General features: G+C 48.8%; 1 protein-coding gene across 1 annotated transcript; it reads right to left on the minus strand.

The window, feature by feature from the left end:
- Window positions 1–544: 544 nt before the first annotated feature.
- Window positions 545–15,506, minus strand: GPR139 (G protein-coupled receptor 139). Its single transcript, XM_088529408.1, has 2 exons — window positions 15,343–15,506; window positions 545–1,581 (listed from the first exon to the last, which is right to left on the minus strand). The coding sequence occupies exons 1-2, from the start codon at window positions 15,461–15,463 to the stop codon at window positions 647–649; spliced, it is 1,056 nt and encodes a 351-aa protein (XP_088385534.1). The 5' UTR covers window positions 15,464–15,506; the 3' UTR covers window positions 545–646.
- Window positions 15,507–16,086: the final 580 nt, after the last annotated feature.

Genomic DNA, 16,086 nt, shown 5'->3' on the forward strand with positions numbered 1-16,086 from the left:
CATGCCAAGGCTATAACAGGTAAAATATCAGTCCTTGAGCCTTGCTCAAATGAGCCAAAAAGGTCTTGTCACAGTTCCAGTGTCTCATAGACTGCCTGTTGCAAAAAGCTCTTGACAGCAGTCTGTGTGTGGCAATATTTAATGTCAGAAACAACAATATTTTCAGCAAGTGCACACAACAGGAATGGCACCTTCCACAGTACAGAAAAGCATTCGTTTGCTCTGTCAGTAATGAACTACATGGTCAAGTAAGATTTTTTTTTTGTTGTTTTAGGTTTTTGGTCTTTTAAATGGTCATAATTAAACACTGTTGTGGCTTCCCTCCTCTAATGACTCTGGACTGCACTGGTGCTTGAATCCAAAACATTTGAGTGTGGCTGAACACTGAGACTAGAACTCCAAAGCACATTCAAAATGCCATGTAAGAGATGGAGGCATCGGCCTTCTCACTGTCGCTTCTAAATCAAGCGCTGCTATCGCTTCTAAATCAAGTGCTCCTATTCCCTTCTCAGTCTCATCTTCCCGCAGTCTCCTAGGGAAATGAAATCAAATGACCACTCTTTAAAACAGCCATTTCAGCAAATTACATCCTGAAGATGTAACCACTTGAAAAGTAATTGCACACAAACTCCACCAGTTGTCCTTTTCATGGTGATATTTTTATAGGCTTTCCATTCTTATCATACTGGTAAACAAGCATTTTGATGCAATGAGAATTGGCAGGGGAAATCCAAGGGCTGCTTGTTATTGAAAAGTTATGGTTTGTATAGAATTGCACAGGTTGCTTTTGACACTTAAAGAAGGCCTTCAGTGTGGCAGCTGCCATTGTGCGAAATCTTTTGCTAATAAAACAGTAGAGGAAGAAATTAATTGCAGTGTTCAGCAGCGCGAGCATATTGGCAATGTCCGACACGATGTGCACCACCCAGCTGTTGTGGATCGGCGATACGTAGAGGTGATACAATATCATGATTATTCTTGGCGCCCAAAGTATGGCGAAAATAGAAGTTATAGTAAACAGAATGGCTGTGGTTTTCCCTGTGGAGTACCCTCTCAGGCGGAAATTGCTCTTCCGCCGCAGCTTGTACACGATGATAGAGTTCAGAATGAAGAAGATGGAGCAGGGCACCAAGTAAACGGTAAAGCAGTGGATCCAGATGAGAACATGATGCATTGATGTGCTTATGTAGTCTTCAATCCAAATGTTGGGCCACCAGTAATAGGGAATGCTGGTCAAAAAGCAGGTGATGTAGACACTTACGATGACTTTTCGAGTACGAGCAGGGTAGGAGACTGTGTGATACCGCAGCGGATGGCACACGGCTATGTACCTATCAATTGTTAGTGGGACAGTAATCCAAATGGAGGTGTGGATGGAAGAAAACTCCAAGACCTCGATTATTTTGTCCAGTACCTGAGGCATCTGTTTGTTTAAGATAAAGTCTTCCATGAGAAAGTCAACAAAAACAATGAAGAACAGAACCAGGATGTCGGCAGCAGCTAGAGCTAGAAGGTAGTTATAGGAGGACTTCTGCCTGCGAGCAACAAGCTGGGAAAGGATGATGACTGTCAAGATGTTTGCTGTGGAGACAGAAACACACAGGTCATTAAGATGTAACATCAGCTTTGAGCTTGTTCAGAGCCGCAGCTCCTTGGCAAGCATGTGGCAACACGGCTTCCTCTAATGGAGTGCAAGGAAGGGAAAGGGAACCACCAAAGCTGGGTCCCTCAGGGAAACCCTTGTGCTGAGAGGAGCACGTGGCCCTGCGCTGTGCTAGGGGATACGCCAGGGGATGTCACCCAGGCCCCAGTGCACCAGAAGTGGCGAAAGAGAGGAAGTCCTGGGATCCAGATGTATGGGGTTACGTGGTTTCTGGCAGCCCTTGGCCATCTTCTTGCAACAGATATACAGGAAGAGCCAGTTTTGATGGGAAATGACCTTCTTTTCATGTGTTATGTATACTTTTAATAAGAAAAATATATATTTGAGGAAAAACTGAATACCTCCCACATCCCTACCTCCTTATTTCCTCTTTTTTCACTTTTCTGTCTTGGTGACAAATAAGTGAGAAGGGTGGGATGAGATTTGGAGAGAGACATTTTGTTCCTTGTCCTAGCTTATGGTGCCCACGTGTTTTAAATTTGAACTCCAGCTAAAAAGAGCTGAAATCAAAGCGGTCTGGGTGAGGTAATTGTCTCTTTACTAAGTGGGATTCCATCCAGGGAAGGTCTTCCTGGGAAGCAAGCGTTCCCAGCTCTGACTGCGGGCTGGATGTACTTCCCAGCACTCTGGAGTTTTCAGAGCTGCCCAGAATGAGGCTCCTGTAATTAGTCCTGCCTGTTTGACCTGCTCTCCTCTTTACAGATGCTGGAGAACTGTCTCTGTTCCTACCACTGGAACCAGCTACTCCATGAAGAACTACTTATTCAGTGCTGCTCTTCAGAAGCAAGGCCGTCTCCAGCTGCAAGGGATTTCTCCTCTGGAGCGCTGCTGGCAAGCCTTAAGGGACATGAGGCTTGTCGAAATAGATGTGATGGATGTTCTGAGTCAGCAAAACTGTAAACATCCCTGAATTTCCAGAAAACTATTGCTTGCAACTCTGGCCATGGATACAGACCTTAATCCATGCCTAAAAGTGTTGCATCCCACTTAAATAATGTGGTAAATGGTTAAAGTACTGCTGATCTCACAATCCTTTGCATTTTGGTCTCCTGTAGTTGTGGTTCCACTTAAGGCTACGTGTTACAGGCTGGTTGAAGCAGGGCTCTAAAGGATGCTAAGGACTCTGAATCCCCAGTGCAGAGTTCCCCACAGAGGTTGAGGAGCCCTAGAAGCCCTCCAGAGTCTTTCTGGAGGGTCAAGGTGCAGCCAAACTTGCTTTACAACTTACATTATAGCCTAAACTTAGGGAAAAATCCTATTGTTCGTAGGAGAAGTATCGTTGGAATAAGACAGACTAGTGTATTCCCATTCAAAGTTTAAATTGGTTGACTAGAATACCTGAAATATTGATTAAAAAATCAGAGAGCTAGTTTACTGTATAACAGACTGCTGAATATTTGCATTTGACATTTTTAAAGTATTCTATAAATCACCTTCTGTGCATCCAGAGCTTCAAACATTTCTGCCAGCTTTGATGGATCAACAATAATTGCAAGGATTCCTTTAAATTAGAGAGAGAAAGTTACTGACATTAAAGTAACAATGACCTAGGACATATACCCTACCCCTGCAAATGTGTATATTTAACTTTCAGTACTGGAGAAAATCTCCTTGTTCATAAATGCCTTTCAAGGCTGCTTTCTGGGAGAATAATTTCTGCTGTCAGGGAAATGAACTGCTGCAGAATGACTGGTCTTGAGTAATAGCCCTCATAAGTGTCACCTATTTTTGTATTGACTGGATTTATTAATTTTGTATCTTGGAAGAAACCTAAACTGAACATGACAATCAACTTGCTATATATATAAAGGTATATTCTTTCCAACAGTCTTATCTCAAGTCACCTTTAGAGGAATTTTCCTGATTCCGCCCTCTGTTAACATGAGTGAAATTGCATTGATTTCAGCTTAGAGGGGACCTGGAGGTGCTATGCTTAGAAGTGCTGTGTCATTTTTCACTTACTTGCTTAGGAAATGCCTCTGTTGTGCCTGCCGATGAGCCCTAGAGGTTGGATGAGTGATGTTCTGTCAAGGAAATCCTCGAGTTGGAACATTTAACACAACTGTGTGGCCACTGTTGCTTTTGGCCAGCTCGGCTGAGTGGTTTGGCTTCTCGCACGCTGGATGTGACCCATGGCATCCATCTCCTGTCTAAGTCCTTTGCATTTGATTCACAGCAGCTGGGGGAGTGTGCAGAGGGGAATGCCTGGGGACACCAGGCCCTGCTAGAAATGTTGGCCTCAGTTTCAGGGGAGCTTTGATGTGGGGGATGAATCCACATCATGCCCAGACACACCAGCAGCTACGTGTTCTCCACCCCTTCTGCCCATTCTGGGGGTCTTGCTCTGTGGTTCAAAATCTCCTTCTTTTTGCCTGAAGGAGCAGATTTACAAGCACTTCCTTTTCCTGTACCTTCTTTCCCCCTTTCTCAGGGTTCTTAGCAAGAGTATGAACAGCATGTATTGAAGTGCAGGTTATTCCTGTAATGCCAGCTAGCTTTGTCTGGTGAGCTGGATTAGAAAAGTGATCTGACAAAGTACATGCAAGCTCCATCCAATTTTTCTGCAAGGGTTACAGTATCTTCTATTGGAAATGCCTTCCCTGGAATCACATTAGGGCTTTTGCTGGTGGGTTGACATGAAATATAGTAGTACCGTTTAATGAAAACAGATACATAGCGGGGTGCAGCAGAAAACTGCCAGTTTGACAATATCTTAGCAGAAGAGTTTGGGAATATTTGTCCTGGTGCAGACTGTACGGGTGAACTAAAGAGCAGCTATGGATAAGTGACCCATTCAGTCCTTCACTTATTTCCTAGCCAGCACTGAGTTATTCCTGGGACAATGTCTGATGCTCAGGGAAGCGAGACGTGTGCGGGAAGGCTGTGAGCCTCTGGCTACCTGTTCCCTCGTGGCGATTGCTCCTGGATACCTGGTCCCCCCGTCTGGAGAGCTCTGCTGTGGGCAGATAGGAGCCACAGATGAGAGGGAAAAGCAGTTAAGTCAGGACAATGTTTTAATGTTTTTTAGCCTTTTTCTTGCACTAATATTGTAGTCCAGGTGGGTAGTATGGCAAGGATGATCATAGAGATATAAAAATAACCTCTACTTTAAAATATATATATATATCTCTACTATAACATATGTGCAACTGTGACTGCAGGACATATCTGTGCTCCTCAATTGCCTATTTCTTGCTGTGTTTTTTTTTTTCTAGGTACAAATCTAGTTAAGATCATGTGAATTTGAAAAAGATTGATGGCTATGTTGGGAGTGGATTAGAGGATGATGGACAGGAATTTATGCCAGCACTGCTTGCTGCAGCACAGCACTCTGAATTTATAAATATCTGGTTGAGAATCAGGGCTTGATTATGGACTATCTGGCTGAAGCCTCAAGAGATGCCACTGGTGAGTTATGAGAAACAAGTGTAAGAAAAGGCAGTCTCAGTTCTTCAATCATGAGATTCTGTTGCCTTTGAGATGCAGTATCTGAAAGTCTGTGATATCCCAAATACCATGGGTTTCTGGGAGAACTTTTTTCCTTATTGGAAATTTGCTGCAATCCATTTGCTCTTTCAGCTGCAGGTCTTTAGTTCATTCATTGTGGAGCTGCAGCTGACTAGGGCGCCCTGCCAACCCAGCCCTGCTTTGTCTGGCAGACTGCTACAGCTCTGCTTTGACACCTCCTGACTTCTCCAGCTCCTGGGTACGGACTTCAGCACTGAAATTCATGTGTTTGGAAGCCCTAGGTGTCTGAGAGGGATCACCTTCAGTGGTGACCTTGCTTCTCCGTGGCTTTGGCTTTGCTTTCCTCACCATAGCAAGGCCATCAAGGCTGGGTCTCCTGCAGAGACGGCCTTGGCGACAACTCCAGTAGAGAGGGGATAGGAGCCTGTCAGGACCCAGGAGCTGTGCACAATTCCACCCCACCAAATGCTGTGTCCCCTTCATTCCCCCCAGCTTAGCAATGCACAGGGCCTCGGGGCTCCAATGGGAGGGCAGGCATCAAGGCTCTGTACGAGGCAAGGGGCAATTAAAAGTTCTTCCCTCTTGCCTGAGGAACATCCTCCGTGCCTACCTGCAGCAATCCCTGCGAGCTAAAGGGACAATTGATTCCCCAGCACCTTGTTTTTTTGGATTGTTCTCACAGCTCAAATAGTAGCCAACTATGGCCTTCGTGGGGCTTTACCAAGCTCCTTCCGTCACCTATTAGCACTGCAGGGGAGCTTAAGCAGGAGCAATTGCAGGAGTCCAAACAAGAGGGTGGCCTTGCTTTTTTTTTACTGAGCGAATTTTGCATGACCGCTGCAGCCTCTGCAGTGAATTAGCCTTTATAATGTAAGTGGTAGTGCTGCTGCGTTGTGAATAAGGCACTGTGTGGTTCACTAGTTCAGTATCATAAACCAGCTAAATGAAGTAGCCACGAGTGTCGCTTACCGAGTGTGATAAACATTAGGTCACTGAATATAATGGACACCTTCTACCAAGCGCCGTTGTTGCTAGGATCCCTAAGAACTCCTAGGGAGAGCAGTGCATAAAACTACTTTACAGGCCATGCATTAGTCACCTGACTGTAACATAGTAGAGAGATTGTTTATGAACATGAAATTTTAAATTGCTTTTAAAATACTTGAGACGCAGGGCCTCCATAGGCTTAGAAATCCTTCAACTGTAAATGCAGTACACTAAAACTATATGCTAGAAAAGGGAAGATTGGGCTTGATGCAAATAGACAATTTCCCCTAAACTAGCAGGCACTATTAAAATGTAAGCATGGACTGGGTTCAGCTGCCAGATCTGACTGTGGTCACTAATAGTCATTTGCCAATAGATTTGAGATCACTGCGGTTTTTGTGCCTTGTGTGATTGCTCACTGCGCAAACCGATGACAATTAGTGATTTCTTACAGATGCTACATAACATAAAACATTTTATATAGCAAATGCTATGGCAAAGCAAACAGCTGTTTATGAATCATGTTGGTTGGAGCAGGTTAGATGGATTCTTAAAGAGACACATAGATCCTATTTGGCATTAAAGAAGATACAGCAGCTCGTTTCTCGTCTGGTCAGTCTAGGTCAAATTCAATACAGCAGCAAAAGGGAACAACCTTTGTGAGCACATTTGCTTGTTTGTAGAAAAAGTGATTTGTTCTTCTCATTATAATACATTGAGATTCTTTCTTAAACGCTTGCCAAGCATAAAGAGATACTTTGCAGAATATAATGAGTGGAATGCAGGTTTTCCCTTCTCTGAGAGGTCCCGCGAGGCCCGATTTAGAGGACGGCTTTATTTGTCACTCGGGGCTCTCTCGCGCGCCCCTGGGCTGAGCGCGGCCGCCCAGAGCCTGAGCCGGCTCTCGGCCACATGGAGATCGGAGCCCAAGAGCTGTATCCTGACGGGATGCAGGGCAGCAACGGGAGGAGGTCGCACACCTTGGAGAAAGGCGCTCGTGATTTGCACTTAGAAATCCCACATGCACTGACTGGCCCCATGCAAGTTGAGGGTAAAAGGGTGGCCGAGACTGATTAAAGGCCAACCCTGCTGCCTAGGACAAGCCCAGCTCCCCTTTACACGAGGCAGACTGTAACTCCAGGGAAGGCGCAGCACGAGCCGGCACTCCGAAGCCACAAGTGAACTGCCAACTCGGTGCCGCAGGCTGCAGCGGGCACTGGGACGTGGCCTCCGGGGTCGTTTTCCTCCCTGACAGCCGGTGTTAGCCCGGGCACCTCTGGAGAACCTGCCGAGTGGCTGCTCTCCGCAGCGGCCGCTACCACCCGTGATTGGGTTGTTGAGGCCTGGGGAAGGTTTTAGCCAGGCCAAAGGCGCTGCCGCTCGTGGACACGGACACAGCAGCCGTGTGGAGAAGGCGACGGCCAGCGGTCGTTTTCCGCCGCGCCAGCCGCTCAGGGCTGCTAAGCGCAGTAACTGCCTGGCAGACAGGTGGAGTTACACACACTGCACTTGCATGTGGCTTGCTTAGGCACTTGGAGTAGGCGTTTTTTAATATTCTTTAGAAAATAGAGTTAATTATTGCAATGTGAAAACAGCCTGGAAGGAATGGCAGTCTGGGACTGAGCGGAGGGCCTGGTCCCGTTGGATTGGTGCGTTGTATGAATCTAACAGGGATCTGATTCTCCTCTCACCATCTCCCCCTCCTCACCCAGGTGAGGGGTCTGCCCTTAGTTCAGGTAACCTCCTTTGAGGCACAGCAGGACTTTGTGCCACGTCTTCCACTGCAGCCTCCCAAGCAGCGCTGAAAGCCCTTCCCAAGCAGGCACGATCTCACCAAGGCTGTTTTGGGGAATGCTCCTTCCCTTCCTCTGTGTTTACAGATGACGGTGGTGACACAGCTCTAAGGCTCCAGAAGAAATATATACGAGGGCACCTATAAGGCTATTCTCCTCTTTTTTAGGTCTGTAACAATAAGCGCAATTCTAGGACACTTTACTGCACCACAAAATGTATTTGTTTGTTTTATTTCAGAGGTCTGGCCCTTAATGCAGCCTTCACACACATATGGAAACATGAATAGAAGTAAGCCACAGAGGCATTATGTCCCTGTGCGTTTTGATAGTAGTTGGATCAATACTGAGACAGGATAGACACAGATACACCTCTTCACGTGGGCCTGCAATGCAGAGAGCCTCTTAAGATTTTGGATGTGCCTTCCCCGTAGGACCTTTCTTAGCGGCACCTACACAAGGACATTTCGAAATCTAACCTCACATTTTGCTACCAGAACAGTAAAGCTTTCCATCGGAAATCAGTGCTGGGAGGCAAAACAAATAAAAACAATTTGCAAAACAACACATGAATCAAAAAAGAGATTTTTATCATTCATCCAACACATCCACAGAGACTGAGATGTTCAACACAATCCAGATGTCTAATTGGCAGGTGTCTGTGGGGACACGTGGTCAGCAAAGCTCAAAGCTTAAGTAAGCAGAGACTGAGGTTGACCAAACCATTCCTCCCATTTAAGTGCTGAGGGTCAGAGCCCCGGGGTGAGTGCTGGCAGGGTCTGACAGGATGGCGCGGAAGCAGGACACGATTGCCCAAGGGCAGCAGCGTGAATCCTTTACTAAACATGAATAACTGAGAGGACTTTGCCTTTTATTGTGGATTTGCTAAACAAAATCATTATGTCTCCCTAAAGCATTAGTTAATACGGTAGCAGTTTGTGCTTGCAAATCCCATGGCTAAGCTTTCTCATGAGAGGATGTCAGTTTTACATAATGAGCAAATTACAGTCTAGGTAAAACCATCAGGATTTGGCTTTGTTTCCCCAACTAAGAAATCCTCACTAGATATCTGTCATTCTTCAGGGTGGCAGTCTGGATATTGAATGAAACAAACCTGGCATCAAAAAATGTCTGTGAAACATCCTGGTTTGATGCAACTTACTGGCAAGGAATTTGGCTTAAAACCAGAAACAACCTTTCGTGGAATGATCTACGCTGTCCATGCACCATATGACTGTAATGGGGGTGAAGGTAAATGAGTGTATGTTCCAGCGACTCTGTTTCAGATGCAGCAAAAGAACAATTTCAGCAAAGAAAACGTGTTCAGCGTATTAATAGGGAGGCTTCTTTGCCATAGATGAAGGGATAAAACTCCCGGTCCTCTTCCGTACTGCTAATCCAGGTCCTGCTTGACTGCCTCTACTTCATTCCCTCCTTCATCCTCTGCATAGTCAAACCAGCATCCTGGGAGGCAACCAGCAGAACTGCTGTCTGCTCCTGTCAGGTGTCCCTCAGAAACGGCACAGACACCGTTCCACACATTGGGCTTCAGGATCCTTATGTACATATGTGTCTTTGCGGAATGCAAGTGGAATTGTGTGCATGGGGTTAACTGTGACTTTGTTTCCCTTTCTCCTCTCAAAGTTGGTGGGAAAAGATCAGGCTAGGAAAGACCACCTGAAGCAGAAGGCAAAAGCTTCTGTGGCCATAGACTGATTTGCACCTGGGTGTGCAACTCAGAGGAGCATCAGGTCAGGAAATGTCCCCGTTTTGCTTCCGTGCCTGCTGGTAAGTTGTTTTGATGCGTGCAGATGAAGACATGCTCCTCCTGGCTTCTCGCTGCTGAGTCACCCCTGTTTTACAGAGGGGAGCAGAAAGATAGGAAGAGGAGGGGAGAGGAGAACCGAGTAATGGGGTGGATGAAGAACAGCAGGATATTAGACTGCCTAGTGCTTTTGAATGGCCTGACTTCTTAACAGCTCCTGGGGGCTCTGCATTTCCCACCTACCGTGCAAACTGACTGTGCTCTCTCTTTTGCATCATTGTCATTTCAAAGAAAAATCTCCTTTGGAGCTTTTCCTTCCCAATCCATTCTAGCAGCCTGCCATGCAAGGTTGTGTACTTCATAGTCTATTGAATCTTCCAAATATTGTACCTCGTTATCATTAGAGCCTTGCCAGTGTTGTTTCCTACTGATCTAGCAGAACCAAACCAAAGTTAGCACTTGTGCTCTGTGGTGGCGTTCATAGATGTGCAATCAAGTCCTTCTGCATCATCATGGGTTCTGCTCTACGCTTCCTTTATAGGCATGTTTTCTAGACGTACTGACAAAACCAAACAGCTCTTTTATGCATGCCTCGCTGCCATTGTTTCTGTGCAGGAACTTTGTAATGAATCTATCATTTTTTGCAATGTTTCTTCTTTCCTTAAAGAAAAAACATTCATTTTACAATAGGGAGCAACTCTTTCTTAGCATGTTAGCAGCAGTTTTGTTCTTCTCTGTCCACTAGTGCTACTGTAATGTGCTGCAGTGCCCTTCAGTAGCTCTGTTAGCTGAGCTAGTCATCTGCCTCTTCTGCTCTTACTTGTATGCAAGTCACAAGTTCTGCCAAATTATTTGTCCTCCTCTAAGCAGGTTGCAATGTACTGACTTTTGGTCCGATTCATATTTAGTTAAAGGAAGCATCTTTAGGTCTTTGAATAAAAAGGGTGCTGAATCAAACCTCAAGGGAGCTTATTTACTGTGTGAACTTCATCTCTTGAACAAGAGCCCAAGTATGCTGTGTTTTCAAGGTCATAACTCTGCATGTAACGATTCTTCCACTCATATTTTGAGAATTTCCTTCTATTGTTAAGGTGTGAGAGAGGCTACACTATGATTTATGCAAGTGTTAGAAATGTTCTCTTTAATCAGCCTGGAGAAGAATACACTACACAGTAGATGGTAGGCATCCAAAAAAGGTCAGAGACATCCAAAAAAGTGTACAGCATGTACATCTCCCTGTTGCCTGCTTTGGTGTTTACTGGGTGTTAGTGCCATTTGAGTCATCAACAAAAATCACTACCCGTCCCCCTTCCCACTTGTTGTGCTACCAAGGTCGTGCCTGTAAGCAGAGAGATGGCAAAGACACTTAAGCTCTTCAGGTCTTGTTCCCTCTACGCCACCAGGGAGAAGAAAACTAGGCTGCAAACACACTTATTGCTTGTACACTGCTACCCCCTCTCCACCTCCTTTTCCTTTACTTAGAAGTTCACAACACTTCATATTTCTTACCTTTAGCCTCACCATCTGGTAAAGCTTCACCCCTGTTGACACTGATGCATTCCCTCCTGCTAGTGATAACTGCCTGGAGGGACTACTCAAAAGCTTCTCCTACAACCATCTCCATCACCTCTCCTTGCTGCTGTCTTCTGTAAAAATCATCCATTCTTTCTTCCATCGCCCTCTTTGCTTCCTCCTCCTTTCACTTCTCCTAGAAATCAGCCAGCTAAGGATGACTTGGACAGTACCCAGGTGTTTCTGCAGGGACCTGAGCACTGTACATAGAAGCTGTGTCCTCTTACTTGAGGGCTGCTCAGCCTGCAGCCTGCAGGCAGGACGTTTTGCCAGGACAGTGCCCCAGCCTGCAGGCCTCGCTGGGGAGCTCACTTTTTGCTAGGCAGCACATGGGGAGAAGGCCATGTGGCCATGGCCACGCGAATGGTTCTGGCAGGGGCAGAAGCAGCTCCCATCTTTCCTGAGGGGGAGCACCTTGTTCTCCATCATTCCGTTTTGTCTGTGGCTCCATGGCAGTTTTCACAGGCGCAGTGCGAGTGTTACACACCTGGCTGGCTGTGCGCAGGCAGCTGCTCTGTCATTTGATAAGCGAGGGCCCATCTTGTGTAACTCTCCTTGGAGAGTAAAAAGGAGCACGAGGCCCACCGTGTTGGAGAGGTAAGACACCCTGCTGAGCTCGCACGTGCTCCTGGTTAGGGGCTGAGTGTGCTCCGCATGTGGCTGGGGCTTCAGTGCCGAAAGTGGCCACCCCTGTGATGCCTTGTTCAGCTGCAGGTCCGGAAAGGTGCCTGTTCACACGGGAATCTGCCAAGGGCATCCAGGCTGCTTTCCCCAGCCTGCAGGCCTGAATCTGCTTTTTATTTATCTATTTAAAGCAGAAGAAGTAGAAGTAGCAAATTTGTGGACTCTCTAACTGTCACTCCAAAGTCACTGTTGTGAGAGACATTTCTCTGGGGCGTCTGCATGAGTGTTATCTGTTAGAGAGCTGTGGTGGTGCTGGGTAGGTGCCTTTGCTTTGTGTTCCTAGTATGTGGTCATCCCTGAAGCTGAAAACAGAGCATGCAGATAAGAAATCCAGGTTTTACTCATTTCTTAGTGCTGCCAGTGTTGGGATGCAGCTGGAAGCACAGCGCAGGTCAGGCCCTGGCTGAGGAAACGCTGCTACTTTTAGCAGCAGGATGCCGTACCCTCGCAAAGGGGAATGTGATTTACACACGGCAATTCTGCTGCTGCATCTTCTGATGAGGCAGAAATCAGGGTCAAAGGCAGCTCTCGGCAGCGAGCGCTCCAGCGTCTGCGCCTGACCTTCCTGGCTGTGTTCGCTGGCCCTGCCAGAGCAGGAGCTCTTGGTGCGGCTGCTTGCGCCAGCCTCCGAACAGGAAACAGACTACGGGCTGATAACTTGGGAGTCTTGTTGCTCTTTGCTTCCTCGCCCTACCAGCCCCCTCTTTGATTGAATCAGAGCAATTTCTTCCCTCTCCCACATCCGACACCTCTTCTTTGACATTTTCTCTCGATAAATCAAGAAATGCTTCCATTAAACCTTCCTGCGTCCTTCTCTTACCTCCCAGCTAACTGGAGATGCTTCAGAAGTCTTCTCAAACTGACATAAAAAAGCTGAGTGCAGAGATGACAGAGTAGGGTCTGCAGAAACCCCCAGCTAACTGTCTGACACAGAGTAAGATCCCTCTTCCCATGCTGCTCCCTCCCTCAGCTCCTCACGGATGCATGTGCAGTTTCTCCCTCCACGTCGCCCAGATACTCCTCAGCTCCTGCCCGTGATACTGAACACTCGTGGGCCACCTCTCTGAATAGGAGTTGAAACGTCAGAAATCCAAAGGACCAACTCACAAAGCGCGTTTCAGAAAACAGTCTTGTTACTCCTGCATAGAGGGAAAAGCAGCAACCTCACGTCTCAGCTGAGCATAAGGCACAGTTACGTCTGGAGAGGTTGTACCCCCCGGCCTGGCGGAGGTGAGGTTGGAGAGCAGCGCTTCAGCTCTCGTTGCCCTGGTGTGCAGGGTCCAGGCTCGTGCCCGTGTGTGCTGTGCTGCCTCACTGAAGGGGCAGAGAGAGCTCGCTTTTCTCTCGGTGCTCCCTGCCTTTTTCAGACTTTCTGGGGCCTGGTTGAACAGGGAGGGAGAAGGAGTCACTGCTGAGGAGAGGATCTGCTCAGCTGCGTGTGTTACACAAGCATGGGGAAATGCTGCTTTCCCTGCATACACAAGCAGACCTGGCACAACTCGGCCTCAAAGTGGAGGTGTTGAGTTAGTGAAAATTTCCTTCAGACACTAGAGCAGAAAAGGCAAAAACAGTTAAGTGCTTTCCCCTCTCATCAGTCTTCTATGGTTCATGGCAAGGAGTTAACCATTTCCACTTCAGCACGCTATGCGCTAATGCTGCATTGGAGGATAGATGCTAGATAACGTTTCTTTCAATTTTTTTGGCATCGCACGAAGCTAATTACTCAGATCCCATAGACTTGAGAGCTCTCATCTAATGGATGGTTATGCTACTCTTACAATTTCTGAAACTGAAAAAAGCAAAACTGAAAAAAAAAGTAAAACTGAAAAGCAATGTCAAATTGAAACATAAATTCCCCAGCCTCTAGGCTTTCTCACACGGTGCTTTTACTCAGCCTATGGTGCATGTGTGGTGTTTTCACATAGCCTCAGACATCTGTGACCTCAGATAAGAGGCACTGAATGAGCAGACACAAATTAATACCTGAGGTAAATCTACAGAACCCAGCCATGCTGCCCCACCAAATGTTTTGGCTAGTCCTGCTGCTGAGCCGTCTGTTGGTGCCATTGCTCTAATCAAACGGGCACCCGAGCTCTCGGGAGACGTGCGTCCCCGTGGCTAGTTCGGATCATGCTTAACCACGTTCTTAGAATGACAGTGTTGGGTCTGTAATTACAATGTCATATCCTTAGGGAACTGGTGCGAGTATGTGCAGAACCCTCATTAACTGATTTTTCTTGCCTGCACATGTAAGGCTTTCCCCAGTTCCAGAGACAAAGGCTAACATAGCCACAGACTCCTTCACAACAACTTCTTCCCTGGATAATCTTGAGACGGTCTCGGTCACTTCCCCCAGAACAGATGTTAAGATTGGAGCCTATCATTACTTTGCAGCAGCTCCTAAAGAATTAATGAACAGAAAACCACCTTCTCATCCCTGCTGGTCAGGTCCCTTCAGGTCAGGGCTGAGAGTTGAGGTGCTGGAGAGCAGAGACACTTGCCTATGCGCTGCATGTTCTCTGCGTAAATACGGGACTTAACTTTCCAGCTCTCTGAACTGTTAGCCAGTCTTCAAAATTTAATTATAAACAGGGAGGGAAAAAAAACAAAGAACATCGATTCATATGCAGAGTGGTAATTGCATATGTTCTGTTGAGAGACAGGGTTCTCTGATTAATTTTTTTCCCAATGAATTAATTGCTTGAAGAACATCATTTTCTAAGCCAAAGGAATTAAGGAGAACAAAACATCTAGACATTGCAGACCTATTAACTATCACTGCTGCTTGCCATTTACACAACACTTTAAGCATGGGGCTCCTGTTATAGAGAAATACAACCCAACTGTCATGCCTGGCATCCTGAGGATACAGATTCACCTGAACAAACCAGACTGCTCTAACTTTTTCCTGGCATGTTCCCCCTGTCCTTGGGAGCACCGCGGTTGCCCAAGGCAGGATGCAGGAGCGGGGCAGGATGCTCGGAGCGGGGTGCGATGCTCCCGCGGAGGCTCCGCAGCAGCAGGACAGGAGCGCATGGGCAGCTCCTGCAGTCCTGCCTGCGGGAGGACAAGCAGCGTGGCCCCCCGTTGCAGACGGGACGAGGATGCTCTTGGGCGCTCCTGGGACATCCGTGTGTTCATCCCTGTGCTGGCGTGGGTGCCAACACCCCGGCCCGAAACTTCCCTTCTTTCCCTCTGGGGTCCCTTTGCTCTCCTCGCTCGCAGCACCTCCGCGCCGGCTCTCTCCCCTTCCCGGGCAGGGATGCGGTCCAGCCCCTGCCTGCCCGCAGCCTCCCGGGCGCGCTCCCGGCTCCGCGCAGCCCGGCGCGAACTTCCTCCCGCGCGGGACCCGCGGCCGGGGATGCTGCCGGCCGCCAAGTCGGCGGGCGCCGCGGCGCGAGCCGCGCACTCACCGGGCAGCCCGAGGCAGAGCAGCAGGCTGTAGTAGACGACGGGGGCATAGCCCAGGCCACAGCCATACCGGTGGTGCGCCAGGAGCGAGCCGTTGTGCAGGTGGAGGTGGTTGTGCTCCATGGACGTGCGCTCTCCTCCTCGCCGCCGCTCCTCCCGCGGCTGCCGCCGCTCGCTCCGCGCCGCACGGGCCGCCCCGGCCCCGCCGCCCGCCCGCCCCTCACGCGCTCAGCGGCGGCGGCGAGCGCGGCGCGGCCCCCGCGGCGGGCGGCGGCGGCAGCACATGGCGCGGAGGTGCCCGGGGAGGCGGCGCCGCCGCGGCCGGCCCAGCCCGCGCTGCCGCCGCCGGGGCCGGGGCGGGGCCGGGCGGGGCGGGGGCGGCCGTTGCCTCAGGCGCCGCGGCCTCGCCCCGCCGCCGCCCTGCGCGAAATGGCGCCCGCCGCCAGGGGTTACCGGCGCCTCAGCCGCTCGCGGCGGTGCCCGGCCCTGTGTGGCGAGGGCCGCTGCCCCCGGCAGCCCCGTGGCGGGGAAGGAGGCCGGGCAGTGCGGGGTGTCGTGGCGGGCGGCGCCGCCCAAGCTTGGCGCGTGAAGGCAGCGAGCGCGTGGTTTGCCCCGCGAGGGCATGAAACGAGGCCCTTGCTGCAAGTTAGCCCGCGACCAAGGGTGTGAAAGCGCGAGCGGGGTTTAGGACTGCTACCCCTGGCTGTCAGCTTCAAAGCGGGCTGGGACGAGAGCGGGAGAGCCAA

Source organism: Tinamus guttatus, unplaced genomic scaffold (assembly GCF_059628265.1).
Source record: "Tinamus guttatus ecotype Peru unplaced genomic scaffold, ASM5962826v1 Tinamus_guttatus_pri_ptg000330l, whole genome shotgun sequence".
Taxonomy (NCBI): domain Eukaryota; kingdom Metazoa; phylum Chordata; class Aves; order Tinamiformes; family Tinamidae; genus Tinamus; species Tinamus guttatus.

Excerpts from the sequence above, each read along its gene's own strand:
- GPR139 (XM_088529408.1), bottom strand. The coding sequence starts at position 15,463 with ATGGAGCACAACCACCTCCACCTGCACAACGGCTCGCTCCTGGCGCAC. Across the intron at positions 1,582-15,342 it reads GCTCTGCCTCGGGCTGCCCG|CAAACATCTTGACAGTCATC; the intron begins GTGAGTGCGCGG and ends CTGTCTCCACAG.